This window comes from Trichechus manatus, unplaced genomic scaffold (genome assembly GCF_000243295.1).
Source record: "Trichechus manatus latirostris isolate Lorelei unplaced genomic scaffold, TriManLat1.0 scaffold00059, whole genome shotgun sequence".
Lineage (NCBI taxonomy): Eukaryota > Metazoa > Chordata > Mammalia > Sirenia > Trichechidae > Trichechus > Trichechus manatus.
Window position 1 is genome coordinate 13,337,934 of NW_004443995.1, and position 21,210 is coordinate 13,359,143.

At 35.9% G+C, this 21,210-nt stretch overlaps 1 protein-coding gene across 1 annotated transcript in view; it reads right to left on the reverse strand.

The window, feature by feature from the left end:
- The window catches only part of ABCE1 (ATP binding cassette subfamily E member 1), a 36,706-nt gene that overhangs the window by 10,965 nt on the left and 4,531 nt on the right, over positions 1-21,210 (reverse strand). The window contains exons 2-13 of the mRNA XM_004378853.2: positions 17,791-17,921; positions 16,824-16,909; positions 14,272-14,369; positions 13,147-13,264; positions 12,556-12,693; positions 12,341-12,410; positions 11,984-12,080; positions 9,556-9,645; positions 5,351-5,472; positions 3,206-3,427; positions 1,525-1,584; positions 1,367-1,425 (exon numbers count right to left, since the gene is read on the reverse strand). Coding sequence (XP_004378910.1) covers positions 1,367-1,425; positions 1,525-1,584; positions 3,206-3,427; positions 5,351-5,472; positions 9,556-9,645; positions 11,984-12,080; positions 12,341-12,410; positions 12,556-12,693; positions 13,147-13,264; positions 14,272-14,369; positions 16,824-16,909; positions 17,791-17,893 — 1,263 coding nt within the window. The 5' untranslated portion in view covers positions 17,894-17,921. The remainder of the gene's footprint in view (positions 1-1,366; positions 1,426-1,524; positions 1,585-3,205; positions 3,428-5,350; positions 5,473-9,555; positions 9,646-11,983; positions 12,081-12,340; positions 12,411-12,555; positions 12,694-13,146; positions 13,265-14,271; positions 14,370-16,823; positions 16,910-17,790; positions 17,922-21,210) is intronic.

Consider the following 21,210-nt stretch of genomic DNA (forward strand, 5'->3'; position numbering starts at 1 on the left):
CACATACTTTGGACATGTTATCAGGAGGGACCAATCCCTGGAGAAGGACATCATGCTTGGTAAAGTAGAGGGTCAGCGAAAAAGAGGAAGACCCTCAACAAGACAGATTAACACAGTGGCTGCAACAACTGTGAGGATGGTGCAGGACCAGTGTTTTTTTCTGTTGCACACAGGGTTGCTATGAGTCGGAACCAACCTGACAGCACCTAACAACAACAAGCCTTCTCAGACATAAAGCGAGTGTTGAGATACTGAGTGTCGATAATGAAGGTAACTTCATTATAACATTTGTAGAAATCAAAGGTTAACTTTAGCATCATATTTTCAAGGTTCATCCATGTTTGTAGCATGTATCAGTGCTTCATTTCTTTTTATAGCCAAACAGTATTCCTTTATATGAATATACCACCTTTTGTTTATTCATTCATCAGTTGACGGACACTTGAGTTTTAGACTTTTTGGCCACTATGAATAATGCTATGAACATGTGTGTACAGGTTTTTGTTTAGATATGTCTTCTTTTCTCTTGCAGACATACCTAGGAGTAGAACTGCTGTTTGTTTGAGGAACTGCCAGACTGTTTTCCAAAGTGGCTCTATCATTTTATATTCACCAGCAATGTATGAGGATTCCAATTACTCTATATCCTCATCAACACTTATTATTGTCTAACTTTTTCATTTTAGTCATTCTACTGGGTGTGAAAATGGTATCCATTGTAGTTTTGAATTTCCCTAATGACTAATGATGCTGAGCATCTTTTCATACGCTTGTTAGCCATTTGTATATCTGAAAAAATATCTATTCAAACCCTTTGCCCATTTTTAAATTGAGTTGTAAGAGCTCTTTATATATTTTGGATGCAAGTCCCTTATTAGATACAGTAAAACCTGCAAAAGCTGGAACATGTATAAGGCGAAAATGTCAAAGAAGGGAAACGCAAACATTTTCCACCAATAGAGAGTGACGGAAAGGTGGTTGAGACTGGACCCTGTCAAAGATGGAAAACATACAAGACCCAGAAAAACCAGGCAGTCCAGGCAAGCTGCAGCTCTCATAGGTTTCACTGTATATGATCTGCAAATATTTTCTATTTGGTGGTTTGCCTTTACACTTTCTTGATGATGTCATTTGCAGCAGAAACCCCATCAAGTTTTATTAAAGGTTTACTTTAGGAAAAGATGCCAAACAGATTTTAAGCACATTCCTCCTAGCAGTGGAAATCAATCAAGGGTCACGCCCTTAGCCACTTTTGATAAAACTATACAGAATCTAATTGGGAGAAGTTTAATAGAGTAAAAGATTAAAGAAATAGTTACATATAGATTTTTTTCTTTAATCACAAAGTAACAGAATAACAACTCACAGTTGATTTGGGACTGATCTTCTGTGGCTTATAACTGACGTTTAGAACTGGTACTTCTCCTGTAAAATAATGCAAATAAACAAGACACTGAAAACTGCCCAGATCTTCAAAGTTTACTATGTAGAAGAGAGTGAAAAGTCTCAACATTAAAACAGTACCTCCTTCATCAGGTTTAAGTCTTCCAGCAAGCATTCTGATAAATGTTGTTTTACCAGTACCTGGCAACACAATACACAACACAATGACATGCATTTAGAGTAAATCACTATTGCCTACTTTTTAAACCTCTTAAGTATCCATTTAAGCTAATTAGGAGGAATACAGACTAGCTAACACTTATAACGGAAACCCTGGTAGCATAGTGGTTAAGAGTTCGGCTGCTAATCCAAAGGTCAGCAGTTCAAATCCACCAGGTGCTCCTTGGCAACTCTACAGGGCAGCAGTTCTACTCTGCCCTACAGGATTGCTGAGTCAGAATCGACTCTATGGCAATGGGTTTTTTTTTAAGGCTTATTATAACCATTTTAATAAACTGTGGGTCTAAGTCTACAAAGTATGATATTTAAGTCTTTAGTTTTAAAGACTTACTCAACTAAAATATCAATGCACACAACTTATAAAGATAGTATAGACTGTTTTATGATAATTACCATCAAAGTTCATTTGCTAAAACGTTTAAATTCACTACAATCCAATTCAAAATTCCTAGAATTTAGAAGAAAAAAAATTTTTTCTATAGTAGTTTTATAAGCTGTAAGAGATTACAATTCAAATCAAATATTTTTTTAAGTCATGAAAGTAACAGCACATACTTGGTAGTCAAATTTATCTCACACTTATGATAGCAACCTAATGTTAAAAATGCTGGTGACATAGCTATTTCCAAAGGTAGACCAACCTAAATTTCAAATAAGGAAAGCTCCAAATGGAGATGAGCATGGAAATTTTATTTAAACTAGATTGCTTTTGAACTATTAACTTATCCTTTCCTTCCTAGCCAGTATCCAAGATAAATAACTGCCCTATCAATTTATACGTTGACAGACTCCATCAGCCTGACACCAGAAGAACTAGACGGTGCCTGGCTACCACCACTGACCACCCTGACAGGGAACACAACAGAGAGTCCTTAACGGAGCAGGAGAAAAATGGGGTGCAGAACTCAAATTCACGTAAAAAGACCAGACTTACTGGTCTGAGACTAAAGGAACCTCAGAAGACATGGCCCCCGGACTCTCTGTTAACTCTAAACTAAAACCATTCCTGAAGCCAACTCTTCAGACAAAGATTAGACTGGACTGTAAAACATAAAATAATACTCATAAAGAGCATGCTTCTTAGTTCAAATAGATACAAGAGACTAAATTGGTAGCTCCTGTCCGGAGGCAGGACGAGAAGGCAGAAAGGGATAGCAGTTGGTTGAACAGACATGGGAAACATGGGGTGGAAAGGGGGAGTGTGCTGTCACATTATAGGGACTGCAACTAGGGTCACATAACAGTATGTGTATAAATTTTTGTATGAGAAATTAACCTGAGCTGTGTAAACTTTCACCTAAAGCACAATTAAAAAAAAAAAATTTATACACAGAAAGACCAACTAAGAAAAAACTTTTTACTTTCACTGAAGGTTATAAAACAAAACGAGAACTATAAACTTCAAATGAATGACAATGAGTTAAATTATACAATGTCACAAAAGTGTGAAGCTACACTGAGAAATCTATGGATTCAATCCAGCTCCCAGCCCTATAACTGAATCATAGTATTTTATGAAATAGTTAAAACTAAGTGACTGGATAAACAGAATTTCAAATATCACAAAATAAGGAAAACTTACCATTTTCCCCCAACATCACCATGATTTCAGAATCTGTAAACTCTCCAGCTACAATTGCTAACTCAAACTCTCCCATCTTTTTCTTCATTCCTGGATATTTATACATACACATCTTTTTAACTTCTTCCTCATTTGCTGTCTCAGCCACTTTAAAAACAAGTGATGCATCTCTGAATCTCAAGTTTTCTGTTGGAACATAGCCATCTAAAAAAATGTTTATGCCTGTTGGAAAGAAAGTCCTTATCAATAGACTAGTAAAGATCAATTACAAACTAAAAATTTTCCTAAGCAAGAAATCATCATATAAAAGCCCAAAACCTAGGTTCTTCTGGGAGCAATCTACAATCTACATATGGATTTTTAAATTTCTGTGGATTTCTGATAACATGCAGGTCTGCATACTATGAAGTGACAGCATAGTGTTTCATGTAACTAATGTAAGTTTAACTAATTTGCATGTGCGCATACACACATGAAACACTACATTTTTTCATTACGATATGTAATTTCTGCATGAGATTGTTTTACACTGGGTGCAAAAGACAGATTTGAAAAAAAAACAAAAAAACCAAACCCTTTGCTATTGAGCTGATTTCGGCTCATATGACCCTATAGGACAGAGCAGAACTGCCCCGTAGGGTTTCCAAGGAGTGCCTGGTGGATTCCAACTGCCAACCTTTTGGTTAGCAGCCGTAGCTCTTAACCACTGTGCAACCAGGGTTTCCTAATAAAGTAAAAAATTAAATAAGAAACCTGAGAACGCGAAGGAAACTTAGGGTCCATTTAGTCTAGGTGCCTCATTTATCAGGTAAGGAAAGGAAATCTCAGAGAAATAAGAGACCCTGCTCAAAAAACACAGCTAGTCAGTCTTTACCTTCCTATGGCAATATTTGTTTTGTCAATTTAAAAATGTGTTCAAACTATAATTGGCCTTGTAGTTTACAGAGAGCTTTTTTACATGTACTGCATTAATTTAAGTATATTAAAGGAAAGCAGAGATTAAATGCAGTTTCATATTTTAACTGTTTTAAGGTGAGGCACATTGAAAATCTCACCAGGAACCATTTTTTGAACGGGATAGCCTTCAGACAAGGCATTTATAACCAGGATTATGGAAGAACATGGAAGAATGATTGCCAGGTGCCCATATCATCAACAACCTGACTCTAGAACTACTATATGGCATAGAAGGGCTACTCAATAAAAACTTAATAGAATAAAAATTAGTAACTGGTTCTGACTACTGGCAAGAAAATCTGGCAGATAGCAACCTCACAAATTTTTTGTTAAACTATCTCTTTGAAGAAGAGATAGCTTAAAATAAATACATAAATAAAAAAGGAGCCTGCTACCACATAGCTAGGGAACTACAAGGTTAAATAAATTTTTCTTATAGAATACGGTTATTTTTTTCCTAAGATAAATGGACTAAGTAGTCCTTTTAGGTGTTCTAGTTTATCAGCTTAAGACATAGCTGAAGAGAAGAAACAAAGTAAAATAGGAACAAGGAAACAGTGGAAGAAAATGTGAGAGAAAAGGAAGAAGGCATCCAAGGTAGAGAGAGAGTGCACTGATATTTGCTTCAGGAGCCACTATTTCTACCTTTGTCTTGCTTGCACAGGGAAGGGAGAGACATGGTAGAGAGGTCAGAGTGCCTTTTTCCTGAAAGCGGTAGGAATACGTGAAAATTTAAGTCTACTTACTGAACTAGCTGACTTGACTTTTAGACACAGCCTTAGTTCCACAAATTTAGGGTAAATACTATAGATCAATTTGAAACATAAAAAGATGAGCACTGAATGAATTTACTACTGAAACTGGCATGTTGCATACAAAAGTTGATGACAAACGCTATAATGATGCTGTAGAAGCCAAAATAAGAAAAATTTAACACAGAAAAGAAACAGTGGCACTGATAAAGCACTTCTACCCACCCCAACAGAAAATTCTTCAAAAAGAAATTCTACATAAACAGACGTATATAACCTAATATATACATTTTGTTGAGGGATTAAATTCTAGAAGACCATGGTGTTGGATAATTTTTAGAGCAATATAAAACTACTTAATATCAACCATAATATATTTTTTAAACATTACAGTGGAAGAGAATGCAAAATATGTGGAAACAGTTTTTCAAGTTACCTTCTCTTACACTAAAAGGCATAGTGACAACACCGTAAGCACTTGGCACACCATATAAACAGCAGATGAAGTCAGAGAGATAGTCTAACACACTTAGATCATGCTCCACCACAATGATATACCTGGAAATGGAAACAGATTTTTGCATTTTTAAATATGACATGACATATATAATTAACCAGAACTCTTTTTACTCCAGCTGTAAATTTTAGGAAAATCAACACACACAAAAACATAAAGTGTAAAGACCATATTAGGCAAAAGCTGAAAAACATTTTCTCTCAATGAGGCTCATTATCAATGTCCATATTTAAAATTGTTTCCCTAAACTGAAAATAAAAAACTAACATTAAACAATTCATGGATGTATGAAATAAATGTGCTGTGCTAAAGTTTTAAGTAAACTTTATAAACTAGAAACAATTACAATGGATTCAATTCAGATATAGCCTAAACTGTTTAAACATGTTATCCGACTGACGTATTAAACCTTCTTATCTGTTCTCTCCAATGCTAGCTGTAGTAGGGAATGCAGAGAGAAAGAAGACAGAATCCTTAACCTGAATTTAGCCAGGAAGACAAGGAATAGACATTAAAAAAAAAAAGACTAAATGGCAAAATATGTTCTACAGATAATAAAATTCAGTGAAGGTCAGAAAGGAAATGGGTTAGTATGTACCAGAGCACTTTATGAATGAGATGGAACATGACATGGGCCTTAAACCGGTAGATATGAATGAAATGATCGAGAAAAAATTACTGCTGCAGTAGAAGCTATTAGGCAGGTAAAAGTCACTAAGCCTAAATGGTCATGCAACACTTCATTCCTATTTCCAACTTTGTTCGAGACGTCCAAAAGAAATGTCCTGCGGACATCTCAAATTCTTATTTATTACCTTCCTTCACAAATAAAAATTGTCTGTATTTGTATTCCTGGAGTCATTACTCACATAGAAAATGACTTTTTGTTCCAAACGATATCTTGTTTAAATTGTCAAGTTTGTGAACTCTTTCTCAGCAATCTCTGGTCTGTCCATTTTGGTTTTTTTTTTTTTTTGGTCTGCTTAAATTCTAGTTCAGGTCCTCATTATATTTCTTTGACTACTACCATAGACTTTTGACAAATCTCATTTTCTCCAAGACCCTGAAGGCTCTCAATTCCAAATAAATGAACAACATCCTTAGGTTATTGTTTAAGACCTTCTAAAACTTCAGCTGCTATCTTTCTCTTACTTACAGACAAGGGAGCACTAAAAATCAATGTTTCCTGAATAATCCACCTCTCCATTTCTGTGTCTAAGGGCTATTCTTTCTGCCTAGTCTCCTGCCCAAATCTTCACTTACTGAAATCCCACTAAACCCGTTAAAGTCCATCTCAAATCTTACCTCCCATAAGAATATCTTTCCAAATATGCAGATAAACTTTCACTCCCTCTTGAACCACCATACTTCTGAACTGATGAACTTTTATTATTTTTGAGTAGCCCTATAACTTGCCCATGAATATCTTGAAGGAAAGTGGTAAGATATTTACTTTAGCACTTTTATTATTTTTAGTCTTGTGCTGTGTATCAAACAGATATTTAATAAAGTTGTTGAATGACAAGATGGAGAATACAGCCTTAAGGTCACTGGCAAAGGGGAAAACAGTGGGTTCTAAACAGCATTGCTCAATAGAACTTTCTATGATTATGGAAAAGTTCTAACTCTGTCCTATCCCATAAGGTAGCCACTAGACGTAAGTGGCTACTAAGCACCTGAAACGTAGCTAGCGTGACTAAAGAAATGAATTTTTAATTTCATTTAATTAAATTAAAAAAAAAAAAAGCAATATATGGCTAGAGGCTACACACAGCACAGTGCCAGTATGAAAATATGAAAAAATATCATTTCAGAAAGAATATGGCAAGATTTTATCTATAGATTTTATTTTTTAGGAAGCCATCACAGTAATCCAGGTCTGAGGTGATAAAAGAATGGGGGAAAAAAAAAAAAAAATGAGGGCAAGTCTGATATGGAAAGGAAAAATTAAGTAGAAATGTTTTCTATCACAATAAAAATGGCAAATCAGCCAGGTGAGCCAGTGCTCATCCTGTCTTGGTGTCTTTGTCAGTATTCTACTTCTCTACTTTTTAATAATTAAAATTCTATGCTCCCTTCAAAACTCAGTGTAAGGCAGCAAAGTATTATGTAGTGGCCTTTGATTTCCTTTAAAAACAACAACAGAAAAATAGGTCAAACCTCCTGCTTCCCCCACCTTCAAATGGAACTTAAGCAGAAGCCCGAAAGTCATTTAGGCAAGATATTGTTTTTGGAGGGTTTGGGGAATAAGAATTTACAGCAATGCCTTTTCTGAACACCCCAGAGTTCCACTGAATATGGGGTTCCGTGAAGATTAAATATACATAAAGGACACAACATAGAATAGGTGAATATTTCTCCCTACTACCTCCAAACAGTAATTTTTTGCTTTGCTGATTTCCTTTATTATTCTTTGGTAATAACAGAATAAATGAAACTACATTATCTATCCAAAGGTTGCTCTTTGACTATTGAAGAACCTAAACTCTATAGAACAAAGCGCATTTACGAAACTGCCTTCATCATTTTCTCCACTGTCAGTCTAATTTGTCTTGACATGTTATCCTTATTACAATTAGGGTTACTGCCCTCTCATAATACAGGAAAAGGTCTTGTGCAGTATTACTTCTCACACTAGTTTTATTCTGGAGTCCATCTAGAACTCTGCTATTTATTTCATTTCCCTATACTTCCTATACAGAATAGCTTCTGATGTCCTTTTAATTTGAAATTTATTCATTATACATGGGTCTAAGCACCTGGTGACTTCATTGTTTTCTAGTGTGATTTGGCTGAGCATTTATTTGCATATTGAAATACGTGTCATATGGTTGTAAATTATTTTCCTTTTAGTGTTCCTTTTTATTACAATTAGGACATTATCTGACATTTAAAAAATTATGTGTAGATAAATTATATATTATCTATGACTTTCTTTCCTTTTTTCCCCTAACACTTTCATTTTCCATGTGGCCATGGTTGAAGGGATATCCCTCCAGACTGGTTTTCTATTTGAAATTCTAGGATCCCCCTTTTTATGCTAATTTCTCAGCTTGGAGGGTTCTGACACTCCACTGGGTTATTTTAATTTCAACTATCTATACCCATGCAAGCTGCTGGCCTATGAAGAGAGATTTGAAGGGGAGTCATCCTTCCATCCCAACAAGCTTGGTGAGATAGACAAGGCTTCCTTAAGGTTTTCATGTGATGACAGGCAAGTTTTTTGTTTTCAATTTTCCTTTTTGCTGAGAAAGGAGTTAGTCTTTGGAGTGTTGTAGCATTTTATGCATCATAATCCAATACAAGGCCTTACTTCGTGTCCCCTAGTATTAAAGACCCATTACATAGTCCAGCAAGACCCCTCATCTCTCCTCTCTGAGTTATAGCTCCCTCTTTGGTTTTCGATTTTTAGGGATTTCTCTTGCTTTCTTGTAAGATCACCCTTGTATTTAAAACAATGTTTATTAAATCAGTGACTAAAGACAGGCAGTATAGTATAGAAAATGCTATACAGAAAAATACCCTGGGTTCTGTTCATAGTTTTACCATATAGTAAATTTGTAATGGAGAGCAAACAACTAGCTTTTCTGCCTCTAAACTTCTTCATTTATGAAATGGGAATACCACCTAAAGATTCTAATTTGTAAGATTACCAGGAGAATCAAACTCTGCAAACTATAACAGCACCACATAAATACAGGATGCTGTGATTACTTAACAAAGGTTATGAAGAATTCTCTTTTCCTTGGCAAGATCATGAACAAACAGAACTACTCTGGTGCGTTTTACAATGGTCTGAATCAGTTTTTTCTTTTTTTTAAGGGGTGTTACATATCCATTTGAAAATCTGGTAAAAGCTATGGATCTGTTTCCCCAAAAGCCACATACATATGTCAAAGTTTGCATGTAATTTCAAAGTATTCCTAGGCTCGCTGGATATGGGTGGTAATAAACGAATTGTGCACTAAGAACCTCTGTTCTAGGCAGAAGACAAAATGCAGGTAGCAGCGACAACCAAAATAGAAAACGTGTATGCGACATTGATGGTTCCAGTGTTTAATCTTCAGAGATCTGTAAAACTTCCCAAACAAAACAACACAGGCATGTATCAGATCAGTACTTACCTATCTGGATTTATCAGAGATCGTATAGTAATAGCAGCCTTTAAACGCTGCTTGACATCTAGGTAACTAGAAGGTTCATCAAACATGAAACTATATTAAAAAAGAAAAGAAAATACAACAAATTTGAATAATAAATGACCTAACTGTAACTTGTATGTTATTTTAAAGGACTGTAATATACACAGTCTGATTAAACAATAAAAATTCCCTCATATACAAATGAAAAGTTCACCCAGTAATGATGAAAACACTTGTTTCTGCTCAGAAGTGGAAAAAAGAAAAAAATTATGAAAAGCAGGATTAGCACGCCAAGTCTGAGAAGAACCTCCAAGATTAGGCCAACTTGCAAATTTAAAGCCTCCTCAAGGAAAATATTCTAATAGTCTGAAGTAGTTCAGAGAGCTTTTCTTTTTAACTAGCTAGTCAACTGCATCAAAGCAACCGGGGCTTTTTAAAGGAGACATGGCGCAGAATTCATAGAATGCTTTGTGCAGAACTAGCCTGCATTAGATGCCAGAGTAGAAATGTGGAGAAAGATGAGAGTAACAAATATCTGGGAGAAGGCACTAAAAGGTAGATAACAAAGTTGCTTTTTCCACTTCCCTTTTCTCCCTCACATGGCATGCCACCCTTATATAGGGTTTTAGACTTTGTAGGCTACTTGAGACATTTAAAAACTTCCTGGCCTGGTTGGAGAGCTTAACTCTTTATTTTTCTTTATTGCCGTGCTTTAAGTGAAAGTTTACAATTCAGGTTAGCCTCTCATACAAAAATTTATGCATACATTGTCATGCGACCCTAGCTGCTCCCCCTATACTGTGACAGCACATTCCTCCTTTCCACCCCTTATTTCCCGTGCCCATTCAACCAGCTCCTGACCGTCTCTGCCTTCTCATCTCACGTCTGGACAGAAGCTGCCCATTTAGTCTCATTTATCTACTTGAGTTAAAAAACACACTCCTCACAAGCATCATTTTATGTCCCATAGTCCATTCTAATCTTTGTCTGAAGAGTTGGCCTTGAGAATGGTTTTAGTTTTGGGCAAACGGTCCAGGGGCCATGTCTTCTGAGGTCCCTCCAGTCTCGGTCAGACCATTAAGTCTGGTCTTTTTACTAGAATTTGAGTTCTGCACCCCACTTTTCTCCTGCTCTGTCAGGAACTCTCTGTTGTGTTCCGTCTGGGTGGTCACTGGTGGTAGCCAGGTACATCTAGTTCTTCTGGTCTTAGGCTGATGCAGTCTCTGGTTTATGTGGCCCTTTCTGTCTCTTGGGCTAATACTTTCCTTGTGTCTTTTCATTCTCCTTTGTTCCAGTGGGTTGGGACCAATTGATGCATCTTAGATGGCTGCTTGCTAGCTTTTAAGACTCCAAATGCCACTCACCAAAGTGGGATGCAGAACATTTTCTTAATGAAATTTGTTATGCCAAACGACCTAGATTTCCCCTGAAGCCATGGTCCTTAGACCACTGCCCTTGCTACTCTGTCCCTCGAAGTGTTTGGCTGTATTCAAGAAACTTCTTAGCTTTGGTTTAGTTCAGTCGTGCTGACTTCCCCTGTAGTGTGTGTTGTCCTTCCCTTCACCTAAGATAATTCTCATCTATTATCTAGCTAGAGAATACCCCTCTCCCTCCCTCTCTACACTCGTAACCATCAAAGAATGTTTTCTTTTGTGTTTAAACCTTCTCTTGAGTTCTTATAATAGTGGTCTTATACAATATTTGACCTTTTGCGACTGACTAAATTCACTCGGCATTAATGCCTTCCAGATTCCTCCATGTTATGTTTCACAGATTCAAAGTTGTTCTTTATCGTTGCGTAGTGTTCCACTGTGTGAATATACCATAATTTGTTTATCCATTCATCCGCTGATGGGCACCGAGGTTGTTTTCATCTTTTTGCTATCGTGAACAGTGCTGCAATGAACATGGGTGTGCATATACCTATTCGCGTGACAACTCTTATTTCTCTAGAATATATTCCAAGGAGTAGGACTGCTGGATCGTATGGTACTTCTATTTCTAGCTTTTTAAGGAAGTGCCAAATCAATTTCCAAAGTGGTTGTACCATTTTACATTCCCACCAACAGTATATAAGTGTTCTAGTCAGGAGAGCTTAACTCTTAAAACTTTTTTTTTAATGCAAAAAGAGAATTTAACTTAAACAACTGACTTTATATAAAAAACCTTTGGAACCCATTCCTAAGTTGCAAGTTACTTACTGAAAAAAATTAGTGTTCTTTCCCCTGCAGGAATAACATCAGGGAGAAGGGGAGGTGGATGCACAATACTTCAACATCTTACCTTGAAATTAGGGCCTTTGATACTGTTTCTATTAATTCTTCTCAAAACCAAAGCTGTATTAGCGGCATTACTAATAACAACTCTAAAGCAAGGATTAAGATTTACAAAAGAGGTAAACATAACCTACATATCAGCTTTCTGTATGCAAACGACAGCACAAGCAAATCTCTGCAACTCTCCTCCTGAAAGATCTTCAACATTTCGTTCTTTCAGATGGGTTAAATCTACAAAGAACATAGAGGCATTGTGCTCAATATTGTAAGCTTTATTTTACCTCTTCCAGGCAAAATGTATACTGCATGCTATTTCATATCATTCATGGGTTTGAGTATTTCAGTTGAGAAACACATAATATAAAAAGTACATATGGCAATTACGTACTGTAGAGACTTTCCCATGTATTTCAATAACCTACATAAAGATGTATACCTTTGTGACTTAAGTTCAGGGCCTATTAAAACACATACACAAAATAAACACTTACCAAGCTGCTGACATACAATTGCCTGTGTCTTTGTTTCATCCTTTCGGTCCAAAATAGATCCCACTGTCCCCTATCGTGACACATTAGAAATAGTTACCACTATTTTTCTTCCCCAATATTTAAGAGTCACAAAGCAAAACAAGTTTACTTTGATGTTCTTTTATGCCTACACCAATATCTATAATACAAAAATTATTCCAAAAAAAGAAACTGACCTTTGCAGCCTTGGGAATCTGGTCCACGTATTGAGGTTTGATAATAGCTTTTAGGTCATCTTCTAGAATCTTGGTAAAGTAATTTTGCAATTCGGATCCTCGGAAGTAAGTCAAAATTTCTTGCCAATCAGGGGGATCCTACGAAAAGAGCATATAATTATATGAATTTAAATTAATCATACAATTGCAAAGAGGCTGGTTATAAAAGTAGAACAAAGTCTAGTATGATATCAAAAGAGATACTTTCTCACTAAGAATAGAGTCTAATATGCTAAGTTTTTCATCAACACAAAATAGAACATATATTCAAATAGAATACTTTTGGCTTCTAATTTATCCTTAAGATTGGAGGTGAATTCCATTTTAAATCAAGGCTTATTAACACCTAACAGTTTAAGGCAGCTCAGAATTATTGGCTAAGTACTATTAATAGATTTTAATTAAAAAGATAGCTTCATTTATATATAATTTCTCTGCATTAATTTCATGAATTTTGAAAACATTAAAAAAAAAAAAATCACATACACACCTCCCTTCTAAGTCTCATAAAACCAACCCCAAATACTCATTTTTATAAGGTAGAATACATACATCATACTTTCCAAGGTTTGGCTTTTGCTTTCCTGCTAAAATTTTTAAAGCAGTTGACTTTCCAATACCATTAGTTCCAACTAATCCCAAAACTTCACCTGGACGAGGAATAGGCAACCTGTTACAAGTATACAAAAATAGCAAAATAACTCAGACTGGGGTAGAAAAAGCTACGTAATATTTGAATGATGTATTTTAATGCATTTGCACTCCACACACATCCATTAATAAGCTAAGAGATATATGCCAGACATTACTGGCTATCAGGAAAAAACAGCCGAGATTAATATAAACTGTTAATTGTTAGAAATGCATCCATGACCAGTACTACTCCAAATTTTATTGATTTCATTTCCATTCAAAGTCCATTCTAAAGTAAGATTTCTTCTTTACATATAAGACTCAGTTTTAATGTACAACAAAACGCTTTGGTAGAAAATTACATAGCGGGTACAACTTCACACTTTCTTTTTTTTTTTCCTGGCCTGCCAATTACTCACAAGGAGAGAAGTGCCTCATCAACCAGAAATATTCCACTTCATTCTCCCTGCTGCAGTAGGCCCCTTAAAGCTGGCAGGTTGAGAAATACCTTTTCATTAGTTAAAACTAGACTCCCAGATTCAAAATATTAGTATTCAGCAGATAAAAATCTCTAAGAATTAGGGGACTTGCTTGTGATTTAGTATGTCCAAGTTTAGAGTAATAGTCTCGGTAGATCATAAGATAATGGATAAATAATACCAAAAACAAGTTCTCTTAAAAGACATTTTGGGGAATAAGGTACTAGGTACATCAGTGACTCTCAACTCTGGTTGTACATTAGAAACACCTGGGAGCTTCTAAAATCTACTGAGGTCTGAGCCCTACAATCCAGAAATACTTAGATAACTCGTTTGGGTTCAATCTGGGCATTAGTAGTTTTAAGAAATCCCCCAGGTAATTCTAACGTTAGCCAGAAGTAACTACCGACATATACAATATGACTCTACATGATGTTATCATATTATACCCTTTAGTGGATGGTTAATACAATTTCCTTCCATTTTTCTTTACTCTGAAAATTCCAAAGGTATTTTACTCTTAACGTTTACTGAAGTAAACCAGAATTTTGACTTGAAAATATACCTGTGAAGTTTGAAGGCATTGGCACAATATCGATGTGTTGTTTCTTTTTCCAAGTTGCTTGGTAAATTGACAATTGATAAGGCGCCAAAGGGGCATTTCTGTTATTTAAAGTAAAGAATTAATTTTGTATTAATTTGTAGACATATACACATGACTAAAATGGATAGATTAAAAAGTTTTTTATAAGTAATCTTCCAAATATGGGAGGTTTCACAAAGATGTGAGATATTGTTTCATGTCCTTTTCTTAACTTAAAAAATAAAAACTAAGTTCATTGAAGGTATAAATTATATTGCCTAATTTTATATTCTGCTTAGTGACTGGCATAGTCCTATGCACTTAATAAGTATTTAATACTTGTTGAAAAACCTTACAGAACTTGAGTTTTGTTTTTTTAAAAGACAGAATAAAAAAAGGCTAAGAGGCAAGATAAAAAATGGTTATTGAATACACGGAGCCCTGGTGGCACACTGGTTAAGTGGTCGGCTGCTAACTAAAAGGTTGGCAATTCAAATCCACCAGCTGTTCCTTGGAAACCCTATGGGGCAGTTCTACTCTGTCCTGTAGAGTTGCTATGAGTTGGCATCGACTCGATGGCAATGGGTTTGGTTTGGTTTTTACTGAGTATACGATTCCAATATTCAGCCTATGACAGATGGTTTCCCTCCACTTTCTTCAATTATTCCTCTCCTTATATGGTTCCTCTTCTACCTTGTAAAGTCCTTTAAGGCCATGGATTGTATCTTTTTGGCTATTTATGTTCCACCAACAGCTTACATGATAGTTTGCACAGAACGAGGGTTAATAGCTTTCTGCTGTGACTTTTATCCATCCCATATGAAAAGGATACTCCAGTTTGAATGAGTAAATTAAAAACAAAAAAACAAAACAAAAAAAAAACCCTCAGTCATAGAAAACTGTAACATTTGACTGTCAGATAAATGTCCAAGGGCAAGAATAGGAAGGTCATTTAAGAGTGGTAATGTGGATTCCTGGTGGTGCAGTGGTTAAGTGTTTGTTGCTAACCAAAAGGTTGGTGGTTTGAACCCACCAGCTGTTTCATGGGAGAAAGATGTGGCAGTCTGCTTCTGTAAAGATTACAGCCTTGGAAATCCCAGGGGGCAGTTCTACTCTGCCCTACTGGGTCGCCAGGAGTTGGAATCTACTTGATGGCACACGACAACGTGGCTAGAAAAAAATTTCAAAAGTACAGATGACTACAGAGGTTCATACAAACAGTGTAACGTTAAATTAGAGGTCTGCTCATGGCTCCAACTCAAAATCTCTGTGCATGAAGATTTCAATGAATTCCCATTACATGAGTTAAAAGAACATAAAAAATAAAACAACACACACACAAAACCTTTTATCTTTTAATAAAATAACTACCACTAACCATAACTTTTAATTCTTACATAAACTATATTTTAATGCCAGTGGAGTTACCCATTTACAGAATTCTCTATTATCCTCTTTCCATCAATGTATCTAAAGTGCTTACAGGCTGCAAACTTTTCTAAATCTACAAGAAAAAAAAAATCCACTGTTCATATATGAGGTGTATTATAAGTATTTTGGTGTTCAGGAAGTATACGTTATCCCTCAGCACCCTCAATAGATTTATCTCATTAGTATCTTCCACTGAAGTACATACTCAAAGCTTTGAAATCTCATTTTTCTATAGCAGCAAAGAAAGAAAATAGATCGTTCAGAATCATATTCTCACCACCTAGGACATCTAATAAGAAATTAGTAAATATCTGCTAGAAGGAATGTTTCCTACTTATATTTTCAAAACAAGGGAAGACATTTTCAGGTATCTATGAAATCTTTTTGGAATACTTAACCAAAAACCAATATAAAATATACATATGTGGTATCCATACACTGGTGAAGCTCCTTTTCATAATTTATTACCTACAAATAAAAATACCTAAGTTAAGAACTTACTTTATGTACGGTTCCTAAATGTTTTCAATGAATTAAAGGTTGAAATTTGTCATTCCGAAATCAAAAGGACCAAACTACTCAATGCAACAAAAACTGAGACATTTCTAAAAATTATCCTATTGGGATTAACCCAACAATAGAACATGTAATACAGTGTAAGCACTTAAGGATTAGGTTAAATTTAACATTTTTTGGTTCTGTTCATTTGTACTTAAAAAGTGCGCTTTTAAAGTTAAATAAAATTAAAGCTGAAATATGTAACATGTAAAATATTTAAAATAAAGGTTGTTACATGTAATAGGACAGTTATATTTTTTGTATCTATATACTTCCAAAAGGTTCTGTAAAGATATGTTGGAGAGTGCCCTTCTCAGAAGAGTCTGGAAATGGGGCTTTACAAAGTTAAATAGTGTGGTTTAATTCATTACAAAAGCAATAGCATTCGATAATTGACACAAGAATACCATTTTCCAAAATTTATATTCTTCTTTCTTTGCTTTATATTTTGCCTCTTTAAAAAGTTACTATGCATCAGAATTTTCAGTTATCATACTGAGGCTACAAATTTGCTCTGATAAATAAAAGAAAACATTATCACTTACCTTGATACAAATACCGCAACCAATACAAAGAGTTTCAGAAATCCAGGATATTTTGCTCTGAGACGTAACCTCTATGCATAGTTTTCCTGGTAAAGGAAAAGACAGAATTAAATAATTTTTCCTGATCTAAATCTTCTGAACATTGTTATCTGGGAAATGCTGGTTCCAAATTTCCATATATAAGCAATTTTTCAAAAATAAAGGCAAAAACGAAGCCCCATTTGTGATACTGTCTTAAATCATTGCTTTGTGAGGATAACTTTTGAATCAAATTTCTGGCTTTTTACATATATGAATCCTCTTTTCACGCAATAGAGATGACTCTATTCTTTAAATTTATTACTACGGAAGAAAATATGCTAGTAAAAATGTGGCAGATCTTGAAAGACTTATTTTTTAGCTGACTGACCTGAATCTTTAATTCACAAAACAAAATATGCTTTGGGTAATGGAATAAAATATGAATGAAATACGGAATGAAATGTTAGCTGTGTAAGTGATGCTCCAAAAATAAATGCAGAAAACAATTCATCAACACTGAATTGCTGGAAATTTATTTAATCTTGAAAATATAGTAAAACGTCATGAATAGTCATTGCTATTAGGCTTTTTTATTCTTGTTTTTAAAGATGATAATACTATCAAAGATAAGGCAGTCTTGTCCCCACAGAATTTTGTAGAATAGTAAGAATCTCAGTACCCAAAACTCTGGTTTGATTTCACATTTAATGAACTTTAAAAAACTGGTAGTAATATAGTATTTCATAATTTGTTTTCTTAAGAAAAAAAGGATCATTCAATCACAATGTAATAAGAGAAAATGAGAACAAAAACTGGTTTTCTTATCTTTATATTTTAAAGAAACTAATAACGAAAACAAAGTCCAAGCTAAAAAAAAAACACAGGACTACCAAGACATTTCTTTTAATACCCGCTTTTATCTTAAATGATCCACAGAACAGCTTACCCATTCGAACTACAGGGCAACTCTTTTTGCACTCCTGCCGACATTTCTTAGGTTTACATTTGTCGTGGTTGACAATAGCAATTCTTGTTAATTTGTCTGCCATAATTGTAAGAAAAGACTATCCAGGACTTCTATTACAAGAAAAAATAAACAAAATTTTGGCAAATTCAATACAAGTGATTAAGAGAAATAGTTCAGAAGCAGAAAGTTAGGCAAGAGGACATAAATTACCACTATACGCAGATCATACGATTATTTGGAAAACATACAAGAGAATCAAATAAAAAACAAACCCAAATAAAACAATTTGGTAAGTTTGGGAAAACAAAACTTACATATATACTTTTCACATACACAATTAATCAGAAGATTTATATAATGAAAAAAAGCAATATTTACAATGGTAAAAAATAAAATAGGAATAAACTTAACAAGATAATATGCATTAAGCAATGAAACCTTCAAAACAGTACTGACATTAAAAACCTGAACAAACAGAATGATATGCTCTCAGTTTTTACGATAATCATCAGTATCAGAGATTTCAACCCTCCCTGAATTTATACGTTTAATCCAATCTCAAGGAAAAAAATAAGTCAGTAAAACCAAATCTAAAGCTCTTAAGGAAAAGCAAAATAAGCAATATCAAGGAAAACTGAAAAAGAACATGGGGGACAAGGGAACCTCCACTTAACGGGTTAAAAAAATATAAGGCCACAGTAATTAAAAGTGGTATCAATGTATGAATACAGACCAATAAAATAGAATAGAAATACCAGATATGAAAATTTATATGATATCTTCCCCCAAACTAAGCATTACTTAATGTCTTATCCATCTGATTATGACATTATAGATGAAATGGCAAATAATTATTAAGGTTGTGGCCGTCATGTTGATCAACTGTGAAACATAAAAACTGCAACTTGTAATAAGATCAAAATGGATTTTATGCTAATAGCAGTGAAGTTAAGAGGAGATCAAGTAACTATATGCATATGCTGTGCTCACTCTTAAAGCTTTTACTTAGGTCTTGATATGTAAGAGTGTAATCAACTACTTCATAGCATTCAGATCAAATTGAACTTAAAAATCTTCTACCATATTTGGCTTAGCAGATAAACATTAATTTTCTTAGAATGGTGACTAAAGTAAAAAATGGAAAAAGGGGCCAATATGTATTCCAATATTTAGTAAAAGAACATGAAGCCAAGATTGATGGGAGACAGGTAATGACTACCCATTTACAAAGTCATTCTGTTGGCTTTTTTCCATTTATGACTGTGATCCTCAACCCTGATTTTTCTGACAAACTGCTTCCCCTTGTAGACCTCTCAAGTCTTTCTCATCATTAGGCTTGGAGGGGTTAAATGATTTTGCTCCTCAATGTTGGTCCCAGGCTATTATCCCTCCACCCTAAAAACAGCCAGCACTGCCTCTCAGAGGATCCAAGTGTTTTAGTCATTCGCTGACTATCAGATCTCACCCTCTCATTCTCTGAAGATTTTAGCCCTTGGCTCACTTTCACTCTCTCTCTTAAAACTCCTGCCATAATTCCTGGTGACTTCAGTCAGCTCATACAGGATCCCTCTAGTAGTCTGTCCTCTCAGGTCATTAACTTCTCCTCCAATGACCTTGTCTTCCCACTCTACCTCAGCCATTCATTCCCTTGGTCAAACCCATTGTTAGTTGCATGGAAACAATTCCAACTCAAGGTGACCCCACATGTGCAGAGCAGAACTGCTCTATGGGGCTTTCAGGGCTGTGACCTTCTGGAAGCAGATCACCAGGCCTGTCTTCTGAGGTACCTCTGGGTAGGTTCAAACCGCTAATCTTTCAGTTAGTAGTCAAGTGCTTAACCATTTGTGCTACCCAGGGATCCTTGGTCAAACTCCAGACCTCATCATTACCAATATCTGCAATTCTTCCATAAGGTCAGTTTCAAATACTTCATTCTCCAACTACCACTCCTATCTGTTCAGCTCATTTCTCTAGTACACAACAATCTAACAACCTTTTGATCGCCTCTATCCTCCAGACCTACTATCCGTTAATTCTACATTTCTACTGTCGCTCAGCCCTTTATACCTTCACTTTCTTCCTTACCCAACTAGAATTCCACTGTCAATTATTTATACCCTCAGCCACAACCCTGGTTAAATCCAACTCTTCAACATGCACACATACAGCTGAAAATGGGTAGAGGGAAAAAATAAAGCAATGCTAACTAGTCACCTTTTAAATTTACCATCTCAAGGGGACCCTTATGCCAACCAGTAATCAGGCTATATATATTTCTGCAGTTCCACAGTACTCAAATTGTGTGCTGAGGTACTCCTGGGTACCACAGCAAACTCAAAGAGGTGCACAGGAAAATATAAAATTTCCAGTATCCTAATCCTCAAGTGATAAACTCATTTTCTGTTTCACTGAGAAAGCAGAAGCAAAGAAGCACTTCCACAACCCCCCACTACCACATCTACTCATCTGTGTTTACATACTCCACTTTCTCTCCTTTTATTCTGGACGGTCGAGATCCTAGCTAAGTCCATATGTGCACTAGAAGACATTCCCTAAGGACAGTGTTCCAACAATTCTCCCTCTCGTCTTCCTCATCATCAATTATTCTCTCTACACTGGCTCATTGCTATCAGCATCCAAACTTTCTATTATCTGACCCCCTATTGCCATATTTCTTCCTTTTACAGTATAGCTCCTCAAAACAGGTGCCTATCTGGTGAGACAGTACACAATACTGGGGAAACCAGCACAACTTGTACAAGGAAAGGTCATGGAAGCTCCATAGATACATCCAAACTCCCTGAGGGACTGAATTGCTGGGCGGAGGGCTGTGGGGACCATGGTCTCCGGGAACATCTAGCTTAATTGGCATAACACAGTTTATAAAGACAACGTTCTACATTCTACCTTGGTGAGTAGCGTCTGGGGTCTTAAAAGCCTGTGAGCAGCCATCTAAGATACTCCACTGGTTTCACCCCTTCGGGAGCAAGGGAGAATGAAGAGAACAGGATACAAGGAAAAGATCAGTCCAAAAGACTAATGGACCACAGCTACCAAGGCCTCCACCGGACTGAGTCCAGTACAGCTAGATGGTGCCCGCCACCACTGACTGCTCTGACCAGGATCACAATAGAGGGTTCTGGACAGAGCTGGAGAAGGATGTAGAACAAAATTCTACAACACACAAAAAAGGACCAGATTTACTGGCCTGAAAGAGTCTGGAGAAACCCTGAGAGCATGGCCCCCAGACACCCTTTTAGCTCAGTGGTGAAGTCACTTCCGAGGTTCACCGTTCAGCCGGGGAGTGGAGAGCCCCATAAAACAAAATGGGACTAATGAGGCACAGCAGTCCAGGGACAAGGACTAGAAGGCAGAAGGGGACAGGAAAGCTGGTGATAG